At 41.9% G+C, this 19605-nt stretch overlaps 1 protein-coding gene across 1 annotated transcript in view; it reads left to right on the forward strand.

Annotated features, from left to right (window-relative positions):
- LOC110544316 (activity-dependent neuroprotector homeobox protein 2-like) overlaps window positions 1-19605 on the forward strand; it is a 219711-nt gene that overhangs the window by 32756 nt on the left and 167350 nt on the right. Inside the window, 1 exon segment of the mRNA XM_060376838.1 lies at window positions 5025-5059. Within this exon segment, the coding sequence (XP_060232821.1) occupies window positions 5025-5059 (35 nt within the window).

Below are 19605 nucleotides of genomic sequence, written 5' to 3' on the forward strand. Positions count from 1 at the left end.
TAATCAAAAAATAACAGAAGTTAATTTCAAAAATGTGTTATTAGAAAGCCATACACATGTCAGTGCTCCCATCTCTCAGCACTGCTGTGTCCTGGCTGCTGCACATAACACTCCAGAAGATGCTGTTACTTTCACCTAAACATTTACAAACAAGACAAATTTCCTAAAGTGTAAAGACAAGTATTTATAGACTTCTCTTCTTATCATTTAACATGGACAATACTAAGAATAAGGTATATATGAAATACCAAACTTCATTCTCACGATTGGGAAAAAAAAAAAGAAACCTTAGAAGTAACTGCTAAAAGACACAACTACATCAATCAGTGCACTGGAGTAGCATTTGCTTCTTAACCTAAGTATTCCTAAGGCATTGCAAAATCCAGAAAAGCTGCAGAAACCTACACAAGAGAGCAAAGGTGGCACTAAAATCAGCACAAACTACTGCCTAGGACTTTTGTGGTTCATACTCAAAGTACAGTCTGTGTTTAACAGTTTTAAGTTCAGACATATCAAACCCTAGAAGTATTGAGGGTCTGTGATCTTTTCTTGCCTTCAAGCAAATATATCTTCTTGTTCCAAAAAGCAAAGCCAGAATAATTTATTCCATCTTCAAGAATAAAGACAACAATTCAACTTCTTTTCTGCTAGGATATGGTCTCTTTTGGAAATAATCTCTAAGAAAATGCCTTTTTTCCTGAGAGGAGTAGTCATTGCATTTGGTAGGATCTAATGCTAGGATCTGGAGTAAATCATTACTGGCCTCAAGTTCCTTAGTTGTGCATTCATTCCTTTGTCTCTTCAAAGTCACAGCACTAGTCCCTTCTTCCAGATCTGATGCTTCATTACCCAGTACACACAAGGGCCCTTTCCAATCCTTCCTCTGGTCTTCTGGACCCCGATGGCCATTTGGCCATTTTCATTTGAAGGGACAGGTAGAATCAGTAACCTTTTTCTCACTGGCAAACTGCAGTTTACTCTTCTCAACAAAACTGGACCAAACGGGCAGGTCTGAGCTGTCTTTGTGTGCATGTGCACAATGCAACAAATGAAGAGTGATAACCTCCACAGTCAAGCTTCCAGGGTAGATCCCACCACAGTGGACACAGTTGAAAGTTGGTAGAACTGAGTACTGTAGAGACTGTGGGAATAATATGGTGCCTGACCTTCAAGTGTAACATGTAGGCATTGGCTAACATAAATATTGTCAAACAGAGGGGTCAGGTCAGCTCTCCATTTCTGAGCTGAGTTACAACCTTAACCTGAGACCACATCTTAACATACAAGGGCACAAGCGATTTTGGAATATGTGCCTGAGAGGATAGGCAGGTGGACCTCCTGTTCTCCAATCTCCTCTCTTGGCAGAGTGATGATGAAATCAAGATGGGGGAACAACAGGTTGCAATCAGCATCTAGGCTCAACTGGAAGCCCCTGTTAAGATAATCCAACAACAGCTTCTTCCTCCTCAGGTGTTTAATTTTGCTGTGCTCCAAGAGACCCTGAATGCTGTGGAAAGTACATGGGGAAAACAGGCATTCCAATCAATGTGTGAGCAAGTGCTACATTAGCTCCTCCTCTGAGACTAGGCATTTGCAGGAGAGGCAATGCATGGCCCTCTCTCTTGTCCACTTCAGAAATGTTGCATGCATGGCCAGCTTTACTGGTTCAAGTTTCTACTGGAGTTGAACTCACTTTGTCTGTGAGCCCCTTCCATGTGAGCCTGGTAGACACTGGATGGGAGGAACACATGGCACACTGGGCAGATTTTCCACTGCTTGGCCTGGGTGGCAACCAGATTCATATCCATCTCAGGTGAAGAGACCTGAACAAATATGTTCTGGTCTTCATTGCTTACCAGCCCCAGGGAGGAAGACAAGCTGGCTGGAGCACTGGAAATCAGCATACCCACACTGCGGGGGGTAGGGATTGGGTGGACACCTGGGATGAAACAGTCATGATGGTAGAACCCTGAGGAGTAGGCAGAGTGACAGGCATGGGGTCCAGCATGTAAAGGGGCTTCCCCTTGATCTGTGAGCCTGTTGGAAGCAGCTTCCTGAAAACAGAGCCTGACTTGAGGAACAGGGTGTTCTCTGAAGTGTCAGCTCTTACTAACTGGCTCTACAGCAGGACGTTGGTGCCAACAAACTGACTGAGCTGAAGCATACCGGGCCCAATAGATGGACCTGAGTTAACAGACTGACCAAGCAGAGGAATACCAGTGCTCATACCCTGGTTCACAAGGACATCTGAGACCACCACAGTTTGGGGGGGTAGCAACCCAGATGATACCACTTGACCTGTAGGGAAAACCCTATCAGACATTGTCTGACAAGAGATAAGAACCTGTGAAGAGACTGTCTGACCTATATGGGGAACTGTGGACTGTACTGCTTGACCAGTGGGGAGAACCCCAGAAGCTGCACTCTGTGCAAGAATCACAGAAGCAGAGGTCATCTGACCCTCAGGAAGGCCTGCCAATTAGACCAGCTCACCCACAGAAATTGTTTCTGGTGTTGTGTTCTGGAGAACCCCAGGGTTGTTTGAAAAGCCAGAAGTCAGAGTACCAGGCCTGAGTAGTCCACTTGTGGGCTCCACTGGCCTACTTGTAAGCCCCACTGATCCAACTGCAGGTCCTGCTGATCCACTTGTAGACCCAATGGGCTGTGTGGGTGGTAAAATCCCAGGCTGGATGGCTGACAAACTGAGTGATTGCTCACTCCAACAAACTTAATCACAGGCCCAAGTGGATAGCTTACAGATAGTGCAGGAAGGTCTACAGGCTTCTTAGGTGAAGCCTTGCCTGAGAAAAGGTCCTTTGAGGGAGATGAAGGCCTCAGTGTGAGGTTGGTCTGGCCCCCATGTAGAGGGCTAAAAGCCACATGTAACTGGGCCTCATACTTCTGACCTTGTCCAGATTTTCCACAGGCACTTCAAACATTGTTAAAATGTTATGCCCTGCAATAAGAGAGCATTTGCTTAAGACACACCTCTTGGGCATGAGAACCAGCCCTTTCCAGTCTCCTTCAACCTCAGCTGGCCATGTCTTCAGCCCTCCATTCCACTCTCCACCCCCAGTTCAGTCACACCCTCCCACCCCTGCTTCAGTCCTTCCTGGGCTTTTAGTCACACACAGGCCTTGCATCACAGTCTTCCCCTGTGGCCTCACTTCACACCAGAGCCTCTAGCCACAGTCCTTCCCAGGCCTTGGGTCACACCTGGGTATAAAGACACAGTCCTCCCCTGTCCTCCATCACAACCAGGCCTGCCATCAGAGCCCTCCACAGTCGTTCCCTATCCTCCAGTCACCCTAGAGCCACCACAGCCCTCTGCAGTCCTCCCTTGGACCCCAGACTCCGACCCCACATAGAACTCTGCAGACCTCCCCTGTCCTTTAGGCACACACTGGATGCTACAGTCCTCCACAGTCCTCCTCTGGCCTCAGTTCATACACAGCCCTGCACAGGCCTTCCCCAGCCTCCAGTCACAAAAAGCCCTTCACAGTCCTCCCCAGACCTCCATTCACACACAGCCCTGTATAGCCCTTCATAGTCCTCCATGGCTTCACATCACACACAACCCTCCACAGTCCTCTCCTGTCCTCTGGTCACACATTGGCCTGACATCTCTGCCTTCCCCTGTGGCTTCCAGTCACAGTAGGTCCTCCTCCTTTCCTGCCTCCTCCAGTCTCACACCAGCCTTCTAGCATCTGAGACCCCAAAAAATCACTTACACTGGGTGGCCCTCAGTCCTCTCCTCTGCCTGCTACTTGGCTCGGCTCACCACCCACAAGCCTTTCTGCAGGGGCTCTAGAAGACAGAGCCTGAAGACTCCTTCCAAACAGCATATATAAGAAGTGAAGTTTCCTCATTTGCATATTTGTACCAGGCATGAAGAGTACTTGAGTGTCCTCCCTGGCCTCGCCTTTTCCACTTCTGCCCACCCTTCCTCCAGGCACTGATCTCATGCTGCCTGTCAGTGCTGTCCAGTCTCCTATCATATCTCTTCAAGGGTGAGATACAGATCTCATCCACATTTGTGGCTCCATATCCTGAGCTATACTAGGCACCCACTAAATGTCAGTTCAAGACTGAATGAAGAAGGAAACAAAAGGCTACAGCATTCAGGTTTTCTCTTTGACAAGGTTCTAGAAGGAGAAGATTGCACTAGATACTTTGCCCAAGTATTTTCCATGCTAGGGTAGGAAATGGTAGTGTCCCTGAAGACCCAATAGGGCCTGGTTGAGATCGGGGAGGAGCAGCAACATATAACTGCTGCTGCTACCCCTTACAGAAGAATGACCTTTAGGACAAAGGAGACTCAAAGAACTCAGACTGAGTGTGGTAATACATGCCTGTGTCCGGACCTGCGGGAATTCACTGTGTTTCTAAAATGGGGTCTGGGTATGTGTGTTGGGAAAGAATGGATAGGACAGAGAGACACAAGGAAGGAGCCTAAGTCTGTTTTCTGAACAAAGCCTCCTTTATTTGAAATTTTTACACAACTATATAAGAGAAGGCGGGAAAAGGGGGAAGGCTAATTTACTGCTGCAGAAGATGGCAAAAGTGTTTTATGGTTTGCGGAACCTCCTGCAAGTTACCTCAAGAATGTTTCCTTAAGATATCTCAAGGATGTTCCAAGACTGACTAGCAGATGTTCTCACATAAATCTATCACCCATGACCTTGGGTCCCAGTGCAGTTGTTGGTAACTTTCCAATAATGGGCATTGACTCCACTAAATGGCTTTGGCTCAACAATTGGCTTTTGCTTCAGTAAATAGCTTTGGATGCCAGCATCTCCTCCCTTCTTAAACAATTTAAGAGTCTAGTAGGTAGGCTTTGAACTCATAAGGTCTTTTGTAGATGGTTGCCCCTGACCATTGGGGACCATGTGGTGAAGTGATCGAGGAGGACACCTACCTGTAAAATAAGAATGGGCAGGAGAAGAAATGGAGACCAGACAGTAATGATTCTTGTCGAGGTCTCAACTTTATTGAAACAGTTTAGGCTTTTTATAGGTTTGGAGGACAGGGGGTAGCAGGGATGGAGAGACCACCACAAGTGGTGGGAAAATACCAGAGGCTTCAGAGGGGAGGTGAAGTAGATCAGATAAGCCTGTTGGCAGTTGCAAGAAGCCTGTCACAGGAACACATTGTGACTCTTCACAGGACCTTGTCCTGGGTGGTCATAATTCTGTGGGAAAGCTCCTTATGCACTTTCCCAGAGCAGACTCTCCTTGGGGTCTTCATATGACCCCCAACAGATGGTGGGCATTAAACAGAGGGGGAAGTATTGACCTGCTCCTCCAAAGGCATTTTATAGCCTTTTTGGGTATCTTTTTGGGGAGGAGAAATAGAGGACAACAACACCTGAGGGCATCCCCAGCAGATTGTCTTTAGGGGTAATCAGACACCAAACACAATGCAGTCAGTTTTGATTCTCAGGGGACTCAGAAACTGGCAATTAGGCCCTCCCCCTGCCCTACACCATCTTGTACCCCTTACAGGTATCCAAGCTACATCAGGCAAACATTTATCTGAGTTTTATGATTTTCTCATGAGACCAAATGCAGGCAAGCAAGATCCTTGAGATAGACTCTGAGCAGTTGCCCAGGAGCTCATCTAAGCCTCTGTCAGCCAAACCAAGTCTGTGATAATGAACTTGTAAGGGTATAGATGCCAGAGAATCAATTTGCTGTTTTATAAAACTCGTTAAGTCTTTTAATGTCCCATGGGCCAATAGATATGAGGAGAAGGAAACCCCCAATGGGTCCCACAATTGAAGGAAGGAGATTGGTGATCCAGGGAGACATTGAAAACCAATTATGAAACCAACTTTCCTCTTGTTCTCTCTATCTCTTTCTCTCTTCTAAGCTTTCCCTAACCTTAGCCATGCTGTGCCTTACAATCCCAGTATAAAGCAGCACTCTTCCCTTCAGGGCAGCATAGCATCCCCCTTGCTGGAAGACAAGCAAGTCTAGTCCTCTTCAATTTGTAGGACAACTTCAGACAGTGAGAGGAGGGATTTCTCCAATTGGTAATGCCAATCTCCTATCTCTCAACATACTTCTAACTTTTCAGGCGAAGGTCAGAGTAATGCTTATTGGAGAGAATGAAAGAGGTGATACCTGTCCCAGCACCAGCAGCTCCACTCAGAGTCCTAGGAGGACAGTTAGTGTAACAGCAATTATGTCCTCTATTTTTGTTTTGAGCAATGCATGGTCATTAATGGGTTCCCTAAAATGGCAAAATCTTCCCAAGAATAATAATTTATGTGGGCAATTAAAGGGACAATGACACAGAATGTTGTAGTATTGCTTTTGAGGTGAGGGGTGTGTATATACAGGGTTAGTAAGGCCATCACTGCAATTCCATCAGCTATTGTCTCCTGGGAGGATATAATTAGGAAGGTGGCTTGACTGTGTAATGTTTCCATTACAAAGATGTCAGTATTTCTGAGGAATACTATTGCCTATGCATAACCCAAGACCAGAAACAGAAGGCAGTGTTAATCTAGCCTCAACTTGTTGTGACACTCTGCATTTGGAATGGTCAGAGGAGTAGATTTCCTCAGTGACAGCAATGCCTTCATAAAAGGGAGGGGCAGCATCATAACAAAACCAACAGGACTAGGTAAGCTCAGGAATGTATGAATCAGGGCTAAAAAGTTATGATTAACAAAGTCTAAAATAATATAGCATGTATCAAACCCATCTTCAAATAAGGAGGGGATAGGCTTATAAGCAAAGGAAGGACTCAGGGAGGCAGAGACAGTTTCTTTAGGCTCTGTGTGTGTGGGAAAATCATTTTTCCTCTTTTATCTATGTGGGTGGGGAGAGGACAGGATTGGGTCCAATAGCTACAAGTGGAATACCTGATTCTTTCCTTAGGGTGAGGTAAATGATAACTCCTTGACCATTCTTGGCACACCAGTAATATAGGTGTAGGCCCCAAGTCAGGTCCCTATGGCAGAGAAGTGATTTTTTGTTTTCCTTTAGAAGTGAAAGACTGCTCTAAGATGGGGACCTGGAGCTGCTTCCAGTTCTAGCATTATCTTAGCCTGTCACAGTCATTTATCAAATAATAATGTGATTTCCAGGAGTTAATATCAATCTTAGATGTATTACTTATCACAATGTAATCATCACTATTAAGGTGTTCCCAGCTTCCTGTGGCCATTACAACTGATAGTTCACATCCCCAAGAGTCACAGTAAAAGTCTCCATCACCTCCACATCCCTTAATCCTTTTATGGGCAGGTATAAAGCCCATTTGCCTGTTCTCATTGCTAACATGTGAAGAGTGACTCAGGGGCAAGAAAAGACATGTCAGGATACCACTCAGTATCCAAAGTGACTTGTGATTTTGCATATTATACCTCACCATTTTCTCCAGAAACTTTTCAAGGATATTTATAGGGTTGGTGGACATTGTTCTTCTGGTCCTTAATCACCTTCTGGCCTTGCATTATCACTCCCATGGATATTATCCAAAGTGGTTTCATCTTAAAAAAAAAAAAAAAAGAAGAAGAAGTAGGATTGCAGAAGGGCTGGCTACCCTGGATGTCTGGAGTATATGTTTTGTCTCAGGCTAGTTTTATTTTTTCCTGGTGTTCAGAGGAGTGCAGTCTATTTGTAATATTAGCCTTTCTGTCAGCCATCTGGCTGCTCCCTCCTTGGTGTCAATCAGGCAAACTGATCCTCAACACTAGATGTGTCTGGACCATTCCATTTGGATGTGAGGGGATCTTTCCACATGACTGTTGCATAATTTTTGTTTCAGGACTCCAAACGTGATAAGCAGGTTACTTGCCATAAGCATGCAAGCTTATGAAATTAAGAACAAACAGTGCATGATAAAGAATATTTCTTGGGGATGTGTTTAATTTGTAAATGATGGCAAAATTCCTGAAAGGTTTTTCCAGAATAAGCAGGACCATTATGTGTTCTTAAAACCTTAGTTTTGCCCATAAATGAGATGCATTTTAAAACATGAGCCATAACATTTTTTGAGGCTTCTCCTGTATATAAACTGGCAAAAATGAATCCACTGAAGATATCTATTGTTTCACTAAGATATTTAACATTGCCAAATTCAGGTAAGTGAGTAACACCATCTGCCACATGTCGTTTGGAAAGATGCCTCTGGGATTAACTCCCAAATGGGGAGTGGGCAAGAGAGTGATACTGGGGGGACAGTGTTTGAAAATTTGGCATGCCTTCTCCCAGGTGATTTTAAAAAGCAGTCTAAATGTATGGGAATTTAAATGATGCAGGGCACATTTCTTGTTTCTGGCCTGCTCAACAGGGTTTACTGAAATGGGGAATGCCAAACATGTAGAAGCATAGGCACATGAATTTCCCAAAAGAGAGAAGAACTGGAAGGTCTTCTTGCTCTACGAGGTGACCAAGATAAAAGGGTTGACTTCTAGGGTTCATCAACTCCTGGGAGTTGACAAAAAGAGGAACAACACTTGTAGAAGGTCTAATATAGGGAACCCTTTCAAGAAGTGGAACAGAGTGGCCAATATAGGCAGGCACTGGCAGTATATAGATGAAAAGGGAAATTTACTAAAATCTGAAAAATTTTAACTACTGCAAAATGATCTATAAGTGGTGCTGATTTAAAAGGAGTTTGGATAGAATTAGTTTTTCCATTAATAGTATAGGCAAGGACCCCATTATAGGAGCCATTTGTAAACACTAAATGTGCCTTTGATAATGTTTGAGGGGAAGTTATTTTGGGGAAGATGAGAGTGTGGATTTTAGTAATTGAAATAACTCATTAGCAGGATAATGGTTATCAATTATCCCAAAACGGAAGAACAGACAATGGGACAAATATCAGTAGTTTGCTTCAGCCATTCTAAGGGATCTTTAGAATAGGGCAGTATTATTTTATCACAAACTTTGCCAAAAATTTGACAGCTTTGTCTGTGTCCCACAAGGATGATTTTCGAAACGAAAGGAGTGTTAAGGGTAAGAACCTTTGTGGGAGAGGTGAAGAGATGAGTCCAAAACAGGGGATTATGTTGCCAAAACACCCCAGTGTGCTTATGGGATGAGGTACAGAGGAGAAAGAGAAGGGGCTCCTTAGAGGAAATAAAATGTACCTAGCTGATTTTGGATAGTTGTTTGCACAACCTGAAGGGCCTCTGTCCCTGCTGTGGTTATAGAGCAAAGAGAAGAAAGGTTAGAGTCTTTCTTGAGAATATAAAAGAGAAGTTTAAGCTCCTTGTAGTGATTTTAAGAATAGGTCTTATCTGATTGATATTTCCTAGGATCTTTTGAAAATCATTGAAAGTCTTAAATGGCTAAGTTTTAAGTGGATCTTTTGGGTAGTAATTTTTTGACAATGGAGCTCAACTTTTAAATAAAAATAGGTGTCTTTTAATTGAATTTTATCTAGTGCAAGTTGAAAACCATAATCTATTAATTTTTGTGAAAGGTTTGACAAGAATGAGGCAACTGTGAGCCATCAGGTACAACTAAAAGGATATCATCCATATAACATACTATATAAATAGAAGGCCAAAATGTTCTAAAAGGATCAATATTCTGGGCTACACACTTTTGACACAAAGTGGGAATATTAGCCATGCCTTGGGGCAAAACTTTTCATTGGAAGCAAGGCATAGGTCCTTTGAAGGTTGTTACTGGCAGGCTTAGGAAAAAGCACTTTTACCCTGGGGATGCAGGGTGATGGTAAGAAAGCAGACTTTCAGATTCATAACTGTCTTATAAAAGGCAACAGGGATGTCTACAGGGGTAGGCAGTCCTGGTTGTAAAGCACCCATGGTAAGCATAGTTTCATTATCTTCTCTTAGGTCTTGCACTAACCACCATTTTTTGAGGCTTCTCCTGTATATAAACTGGCAAAAATGAATCCACTGAAGATATCTATTGTTTCACTAAGATATTTAACATTGCCAAATTCAGGTAAGTGAGTAACACCATCTGCCACATGTCATTTGGAAAGATGCCTCTGGGATTAACTTTGGGAAATTCATGTGCCTATGCTTCTACATGTTTTCCATTCCCCATTTCAGTAAACCCTGTTGAGCAGGCCAGAAACAAAAAATGTGCCCTGACAGACTTTTACTAAACAACACAAAATAGGTTTTTTCCAAGAAAGGAGGAGTAAGTTCAATGTGACCAGTGGCAACCTGTTCCTGTACTAATGCCATACTTGCTTCTAACCTTTCTGAGGCTAAATGCCATTGGTCAACCCAAACAGCTTCATCAGATTTCCAAGTGATTTTGTCTCCATGGAGTTGAGGGATACCTCAACTAAAGCATTAGGCTAAATTTGTCATGCCTAATCCTGTATGGTCATGTTTTCAATTACCTTGATAGGTTCTTTTATTCCCTGCTAATGTTTTCATAAGCCTTATCTGGGAAGGAATGTCTGTTTTATTTTTAGTATTTGGTGGGTAAAAATTTCATTTGGACTACACATAATGATATTTAACTCAGAGACAATAACCCAACCCCAGAGATTAGCTAGTAGGCCAGGCACACACTGTACTTCCTTCCTCATCTGTCCATTTGAGGAGTTTAGAACTTTGCTGGGGATTGGACTTTCATCTCTAGATGCTGAGGTGGGTTAAGGAAGCAGAAAGGGGCCAGTAGGGAGGCCATTTGTGTGTGTGTGTGTGTGTGTGTGTGTGTGTGTGTAATTATGGTGGCATCAAAGCTTTTTCCATCCAATTTTAAATTGAGGAGGGGTCCATACTGAGTAATAGTCTGAATCCAGTAAGCATGGAAGGAACCAAAATTATTGCTGCCTCTGGATTTTCAAATGTTTTTCTGGTTAAAATGGGTGAGGGGAAGAAATAAACCTGAGCAATTCTTTGTCCCTAGTTACTAGTTTAGAGAACGGAAGTTAAGGGACCAGTAATGGAAGAAGCTAGAATCTTTATCTCTCCTGTATAATCATTGTCAATAACTCGGGAAGAGATATGTTGTTCCTGGAGAATTGAACGAGTGAGACCAAAAAGTAGTACAAAGGTGCCAGGAGGCAAGGGGCCAAAAACTCCCCTATGCAAAACCTGAATTTCCCAGGTGTTAGGATTGTGCTGATGAAGGCACACAAGTTCAAACCTGTGCTTCCTGTTTGTTGCTATAGGTAGGGAGGGATGGCTTGATTGTTTGGGAATGGGGAAAATGTTTGAGATGCCTGAGCTTGACGGGTTGATGTTTGGGGGACAAACCCTGTAGCCCCAGATGTTTGCTTCTTGTTCAGGGCCAGATACAGGCCACTTAAGAAGTTTCCCTGCTTTGGTAGGGGATTGCATTGAGTATCCTTTTTAGAGATACGATCTGAGTGGCAGTGTTGAGTGGACCTCAGGTAGAAGCCAGATGGTGCTCAGTTTTATTGGCCTTGCATTCCTTGGCAAAATGTCATGGTTGTTTGCAAGTAAAGCAAGATTTAGGGAGGGTGCCCTGAGTAAGGCCCTGGAATGCAGTTCCAATAGCTATGCCAATAGAATGAGCTGAGCTGATGCCTGCACAGTACTTGATCTAAACAGAAATGTCTTTGCCTTCAGGATATGGCCATAAGGCAGCTTGGCAGGGAGGGTTAGCATTTGGGCAAGCCAGAAGTTTTATGAATTCACTCTCATTTTCATGTGAGCCCAGAATCCGTTATGAAATGTCAGTAAGATGGCTGATGAAATTACTGTAGGGCTCCTCTGGTCCTTGCTGGATTTTAGCTACGCAGTTTGTTTAGGCTTTCTTAGGGGGAAGCTCTCTAGTTTGTTTCCTGTTTTCTTCTTCTTCTGATTTCCTTCCTCTTTGCATTTCCGGATAGTGAGTTAGCATTTTAGTCAGGGTCCTCTCATGTATTTTCTTTAGATGTACAGATTTTAAAAGGTTCTTCCTATATTACATGTCTGAATGCATGAGTATAGACTGTGTGTGTCTTTATGCTTCTTGAACAGCTCACTCAGGATGATTCCAGATCCCACCATTTACCTGCATGTTTCATGATTTCCTTATTTTTCATTGCTGAGTAATACTCCATTGTGTAGTTGTACCACACATTCTGCATCCATTCTTCAGTTGAGGGGCAACTGACCTGTTTCCAGCTTCTGGCTATTACAAAGAAAGCTGCTAAGAACATGGTTAAGCAAATGTCCTTATGTGTAATTGAGCCTCTTTTGGATATATGCCTAGGATTAGTATGGCTGGATCTTGAGAAAGCACTATTCCTAGTTGTCTCAAAAAAGGACAGATTCATTACCAGAGTGGTTGAACAAGTTTACATTCCAATCAGCAGTGGAAGATGGTTCCCCTTTCTCCACAACCTCTCCAGCATGTGTTGTCTGTCCTTTCAATTTTTCATCTTGGCCATTCTGATAAGTGTAAGGTGAAATCTCAGGGTCTTTTTGATTTGCATTTCCCTGATGGCTAATGACATTGAGCATTTCTTTATGTGTTTCTCTGCCATTCTATATTCCTCTGCAGAGAATTCTCTGTTGAGCTCTGTTCCCCAGTTTTCAATTGGATTACATGGTTTGCTTCTTTTCAGCTTCTTTATTTCTTCATATATACTGTATATTCATGCTTTGTCAGAAAAAAGGGCTGTGAAGTTTCTTTTTCAAATCTGTAGGCAGTCATTTTGTTTTGATGACATTGGCCTTTGATTTACAAAAGCTTTGTAGTTTCATGAGGTCCAGTTTATTGATTGTTGATCTAAGAGCCTATGCTGTTGATGTTCTGTTCAGGAAGTTCAAATCTCTATATGCCACAAAAATTGAAAATCTAAATGAAATGGACAATTTTCTTGATCAATTTCACATAACCAAAACTGAAGCAAGACCAGGTAAATCAATTAAATAGCGCTATATCACCCAAGGAAATAGAAGGTCTCATCGAAAGTCTCCCATCCAAAAGAAGGCCAGGGTCAGATGTTTTCAGCGTAGAATTCTACCAGAATTTTAAAGAAGACCTAACTCCAGTTCTCTACAAAAGATTCTACAAAACAGAAACAGAAGAAGCACCACCAAACTCATTCTATGAAGCCACAGTCACTTCAGAAAGTAAACTTCTCAAAGACCCAACAAAGAAAGAGTATTTCTGGCCAATCTCCCTTATGAACATTGATGTAAAAATACTCAACAAAATACTTACAAACTGAATACAAGATCACACCAAAAATATCATCCACTATGACCAAGTAGGCTACATCCCCGGCATGCAAGGGTAGTTCAATATAAGGAAATCCATCAATGTGATCCACCATAATGACAAACTTAATGAAAAAATAATAATAATATACATGATAATCTCCTTAGATGATTAAAAAGTATTTGACAAAATCAAATGTCCATTCATGTTTAAAGTCTTGGAGAGATCAGGGATAAAAGGTACATAACTAAACATCAAACTGAACAGAGAGAAACTTAAATCAATCCCACTGAAATCAGAGACAAGGCAAGGCTGCCCACTCTCTCCATATGTCTTCAACATAGTTGTGGAATTCCTTGCTAGAGCAATAATGGAGTTGAAGGAATTCAAGGGGATGCAAATTAGAAAGGAAGAACTCAAATTATCACTATGTGCAAATGATATGATAGTTTACATGAGTGACCCCAAAAATCCTACGAGGGAACTCCTACAGCTGATAAAAACCTTTACCAAAGTGGCTGGATAACAAATATATCAAAAAATTCAGTAGCCCTCCTGTATACAAAACATAAAATGGCTGAGAAAGAAAATATGGAAACAACACCCTTCACAATAGCAACAAATGACATAACCATGCAAGTCAAAGACTTGTTTGAAAAAAAAATTCAAGTTTCTGAAGAAAGAATTAGAAGAAGATATCAGAAGATGGAAAGATATCCCATGCTCATGGCTTGGCAGAATTAACATAGTAAAAATGGCCATCTTACCAAAAGCAATGTACAGATTCAATGCAATTCCCATCAAATTACCAACACAATTGATTACAAACCTGGAAAGATAAATTCTCAATGTCCTATGGAATAACCAAAAACCCAGAATTGCTAAAACAAACCTCTATAATAACAGCTCTTCTGGAGCTATCTCCTTCCCTGATCTTAAGCTGTACTATAGAGCAACAGTAATAAGAATTGCATGGTACTGGCATATAAACAGAATGGTGGATCAAATGGACCAAACAGAAGAAGCAGAAATAAATCCACACACACACACTTATGGACACCTGATCTTTGACAAAGATGCCAAAACCATACAATGGAAAAAGATAGCATCTTCAAGAAATGGTGCTGGTCAAACTGGATATCTACATGTAGAAAATTGCAAATAGATCCATACTGATCAGGCTGCACAAAACTAAACTTCCAGTGGATCAAAGACCTCAACATAAAACCAGACACATTAAATCAATTTGAAAAAAAGAGTTTGGGAGGCCATAGAACTCATTGGTACACGAGACAACTTCCTGCAGTTCTTTATGACATGTTAAATGCTCTCTTTTCTTTTGAAGCAGTTCCCGTGAGGGATTTGAACTCCTGACTGAGTTTAGTTTTAGTGTACTGAGCTGCATCCTCTATGTCAGAATCAAAAGATAAGGCTGGTGCACAGAAAGGAGGAACTTTAATATATGGAGTCAATAAAAAGGGGGCAGCTGCCAGAGACAGGAAAGACAGAAGGTGATGCCAGTCTACATTACAGTATCTGCCAAATTTTTCCACAAGGGAAATGGCCTTTTCCGGGAAAGTTAGGTCATTAGGACCTTCCTGTGTCTGCAAGTGAAGAGTTGTAAGGGAGGGGTAAAGGAAATGGGCTGCAGGCTGAACTAGGACTGGAGCCTCTGGTTCTGGCATAGGTATGGAGATAGGGAGCGAGCTCGGGAATATTGGGGTAGTGCAGCCTTGTCCCTACCTACTTCAAGGGATTTGGGAATGCCTCTAGAATCCTTTTTAAGGTACTTTTCAATTTGAGAAACTACCTCAGCCAAGTCAGGTTAGGAATGTCTGACCTGAAGAATATCATTAATCAAATTCCAGTAATAAAATGTCTGGACAGGCACCTTTTGTGGACCAGAAGAATCATAAAATTTTTTTAAGACACTTTCCAACTTTCTGCCAGTGTCTTACATCAATAGTGACTTCTTGTGGAAACCATGGGTAAATATTAGTAATTGAAACAAAGAAGCTAACTAAATCCTTTTTCTTAACCCTTACTGAAGGAATCTGGTAATTAGAATTCTGCCTCTTGTCCTTGGCAGATGTGGGTCTTATCCATCATTCCATTTCTCAGAGACTGTCCTTGGCAGTCAGTCTCTGCAGGTGGGGTGCTCTGAGCCTGAGAAGTAGATAGCAAACTCCCTGCAACCTTGAGAAACAGACTGCAAACTTTGTGCAACCTGGAGTGAGACCTCTCATGTTTTGGCTAAGTAAAATTGCCTGCGTGAGAAACTGCTTGCACACTTTTGCCTATGTTAAGTGTTAACCCGACACCCATTAAATTAGCATGTAGACTAGGTGTCCTTCTCTGTGCCACCCTGTCTCTCTTTGTGTCCAGCTTTATCTCAGGTGATATTTAGCTGTCACTGCTGGCCAGTGACAGCAAGCCTTTTTAAATGAAGAATGTATTTCATAGTTTTTCTTTTAAACATGATGTATTGTAATAACTGAGGTTTTTGTTTAGTTGGCTCAAAGAGCATGGCTTGATTTTTACTTCTCAAAATTAATAAAACAAATTCCAAGATCTTTTGACCTCTCCCAAAGGTTTGAGAAACTGATATAAGTTTCCTGTAAGACTGACCAAGGGTTATTGTTTTAAAATACCTGATAAATTTTAAAATGAGTCTCACAACAGTGTGATGCAGCCATGATCATTCAGGCCTTTACAGCCATTGAAGCAGGACATTCTCCCCAAGCATGGTTGGATACCATAAAAAGCTAAAATGTTACGCTCAGGATGCGAAGCTAAGCACTGCACTCAGGGTCAGCCGCTTTGGACCCAGAGATGAGCATGTCTGGTTGCGTGCGGGTTGATGCCTCAGGTCCCGCCTCTGAGAAAAAGGTATCGGACGGGTCTGATGCTCTTTGGGTGGATGACACCTAAATGAACATTGGTACAAAGTCCCAATTTATTTCTAATATCAGAGATCAGACCTCTACTCTTGCCTGATGCGTCTAAAACAAAAAGGGGGAACTGTAGAGAGCTGCGGAATGCTATGCCTTAAAGATGGAGTTGGTTTTCGCCTTCCACCTTCCCAATGGTGAGTTCTCTCTGTCACGAACAATTCCACATTTGGCTAAGGCTGAGGATCTGGCTTGCTTCCATGTATGTGGACCTATCTGCATTGCCCACGTGGCACGCCTGGGTTGGCTACCCAGAGGCTATTTAAGCTGTGGGCTGGCTTTCCCCAGGGTCCGAGGATTGTTCAAGGTTCCTGAATAAACGGCATTGAAAAAAAAAAAAAACAAAAAACAAAACAAAACAAAAAAAAAATTTAACTCTTTGGTCCAGGACCTAACTCAGAGTTATTGAGTCAAATTGGCTCATGTCTAAAAATATTAATATATGTCTAACAATATTAATATCATCAGCCAAATTTGAAAATACCATCTGTTTGTCCACAAAGAAACATATACACACATAAAGACATAGCTAAGAAACATAGAAATCCAACATAGTCACCTTGGAGTAACCAGAATACTCAAATACCAGGGCTTGACCAGCCTCTACCGGACACAAGTACCACAAATTCCAGAAGGAGTGGACCTTCTCATGGGTCCCCTGCACACACATAGATACCAGAAGGAGCAGAGCACCCATGGCCTTCTCCACATCTTCCAAATAGGGCTCCAACAGCCCTATTATCACACAAAATATGATCTCAGTGAACCTTTCTCTTGGTGCAAAAAAAAAAAAAAGTAGAGCTTTTATAAGCCCCTTCCCAGGGAATTGGAGGGTCCTTCATATTCCCTTAACCAGATTGCAAACTCTCCAAGTTTCCCCAGACTTCAAGAGCAAACCAAAACCAGAAACCAAAGTAGACAGCCAGCACACAAAAACAAAAAAACAGAGACAAAGAGAAAGAACAATGTTGGTACCTGCCTTTTAAACATTTACATATTTTTAAACAATTTTTTTGTAATATGAAAACAAAGCATGCTCTTTAGGAGTGAAATCATAAAACACATTTATAATTTTAAAAGTAAACCAACTTTAAAATTTACAAGTGCAAACAATCCAATTTTATTATTGTTATTATTATTACTATTGTTTTTATTTTAATTTTTCTAATTCTCTTAATAATTGAATTTATTTCCTTTCCAATTGGACTTTTTCTTGAAGAACAGTAATATCTTCCAGCAGAGGTCCTGTATCTCCTGCACATATGGCAGGGAAACCCTTGGGGGAAAGTGGGTGGGCAGAGGGCAAGGCAGCCAATCTGAATTATGAGACTTGGCAGTTTCTTCCTCTGACCCTCTTTCACCCTCACTATCTAGCTCTTAAATTATTTTCTCCTCTTAAATAACACAAATCTCCTGTGCCAATGAGTTCTAGGCTGTTCCCCACTTTTTTTCCTATTGATTTAGGGTATCTGATTTTATGTTGAGGTCCTTGATCCACTTTGACTTTAGTTTTGTACCGGGTGATAAATATGGATCCATTTTCATTTTTCTGCATGTAGACATCCAGTTGGTCCAGCACCGTTTGTTGAAGATGCTGTCTTTTTTCCATTGAATGGAATTGGCTTCTTTGTCGAATATCGAGTGTTCATAGGTGTGTGGATTTATTTCTGGGTCTTCTATGCGGTTCCATTGATCCTCCTTTCTGTTTCTATGGCACAGGAGACAACTTCCTGAACAGAACACCAACAGCACAGACTCTAAGAGCAACAATCAATAAATGGGACCTCATGAAACTGAAAAGTTTCTGTAAAGCAAAGGATACCGTCATCAAAACAAAACGACTGCCTACACATTGGGAAAGAATCTTCACTAACACTTTATCTGACAGAGGACTAATATCCAATATATACAAAGAACTAAAGAAGCTGAAAAGCAGCAATCCAAGTAATCCAATTAAAAAATGGGGAACAGAGCTAAACAGAGAATTCTCAACAGAGGAATATAGAATGGCAGAAAAACACTTAAAGAAATGCTCATCCTCATTAGCCATCAGGGAAATGCAAATCAAAATAACCCTGAGATATCACCTTACACCCACCAGAATGGCCAAGATAAAAAACTCAAGTGATAACACATGCTGGAGAGGTTGTGGAGAAAGGGGAACCCTCCTCCACTGCTGGTGGGAATGTAAACTGGTACAACCACTCTGGAAAGCTATCTGGCGCTTTCTAAGACAAATAGGAATAGTGCTTCCTCCAGACCCAGCTATACCACTGCTAGGTATATACCCAAAGTTTGTTCAAGTGCACAAAAAGGACACTTGCTCAACCATGTTTATAGCAGATCTATTTGTAATAGCCAGAACCTGGAAACAACCCAAATGTCCATCAACGGTGGAATCGGTACCGAAATTGTGGTATTTTTACAGAATGGAATACTACTCAGCAATCAAAAAGGAGGAAATCATGAAATTTGCAGGCAAATGGTGGGATCTAGAAAAGATCATTCTGAGTGAAATAGCCCAGAAGGAGAAAGACAAACATGGGATATACTCACTTATATAGACCTATAAGATATGATAAACATAATGAAATCTATACACCTAAAAAGATAATCAATTGAGCAGACATGGGGTAAGATGATCAATCCTCATTTAGAAAGACAGATGGGATGTGCATTGAACGTATGACAGGAGTCTACTGAGCGCATCTGAAAGACTCTAACTAGCAGTGTTTTCAAAGCAAAGACTCATGACCAAACCTTTGGCAGAGTACAGGGAATCATAAGAAAGAAGGGGAGTTAGTCTGATGGGGAAAGGATAGGAGCTCCACAAGGACCAAATATATCTGGGCACAGGGTCTTTTCTGAGACTGACATTCAACCAAGGACCATGTACAGATATAACCTAGAACCTCCACTCAGATGTAGCCTGTGGTAGCTCAGTAACCAATTGGTATCCCAAAGTGAGGGGAACAGGGACTATTTCTAACAGGAACTCACTGACTGGCTCTTTGGTCTCCCTACCCCCGAAGGGAGGAGCAGTCCTGTTAGGCCACAGAGGAGGGCTTTGCAAGTCAGTCCTGAAGATACCTGATAAAACAGGATCAGATGAATGTGGAGGAGGTCCCCCCTATCAGTGGACTTGGAAAGGGGCACAGTGGAGATGAGGGAGGGAGGGAGGGACTGGGAGGGAATGAGGGATTGGGACATGTCTGGGATACAGAGTTAATAAAATGTAACTGATAAAAAAAATAAAAATAAAAAAACAAACAAAAAAAATAAATAAATAACATAAATCTGTTTGAGCTCCTTTATGAACATTTGAAAGAACATTAGAAGTATTTATTTTTTCCTCCCTGTTTCACTGCTCCATTTTTTTTAGCCATTCTTTAGCTTGTGAGATCAAAATTTTTCATATTATCAGTCTCATGCCTAGGATCCAACACATCTCAAATTAGATTCCACAGAGGAACACATATAACAGGTACCATCTCAAGACCAATATTAGTGTAATAATCTTTCAATCA

The sequence above is a fragment of the Meriones unguiculatus genome (genome assembly GCF_030254825.1).
Source record: "Meriones unguiculatus strain TT.TT164.6M chromosome Y unlocalized genomic scaffold, Bangor_MerUng_6.1 ChrY_unordered_Scaffold_32, whole genome shotgun sequence".
NCBI classification, from domain to species: domain Eukaryota; kingdom Metazoa; phylum Chordata; class Mammalia; order Rodentia; family Muridae; genus Meriones; species Meriones unguiculatus.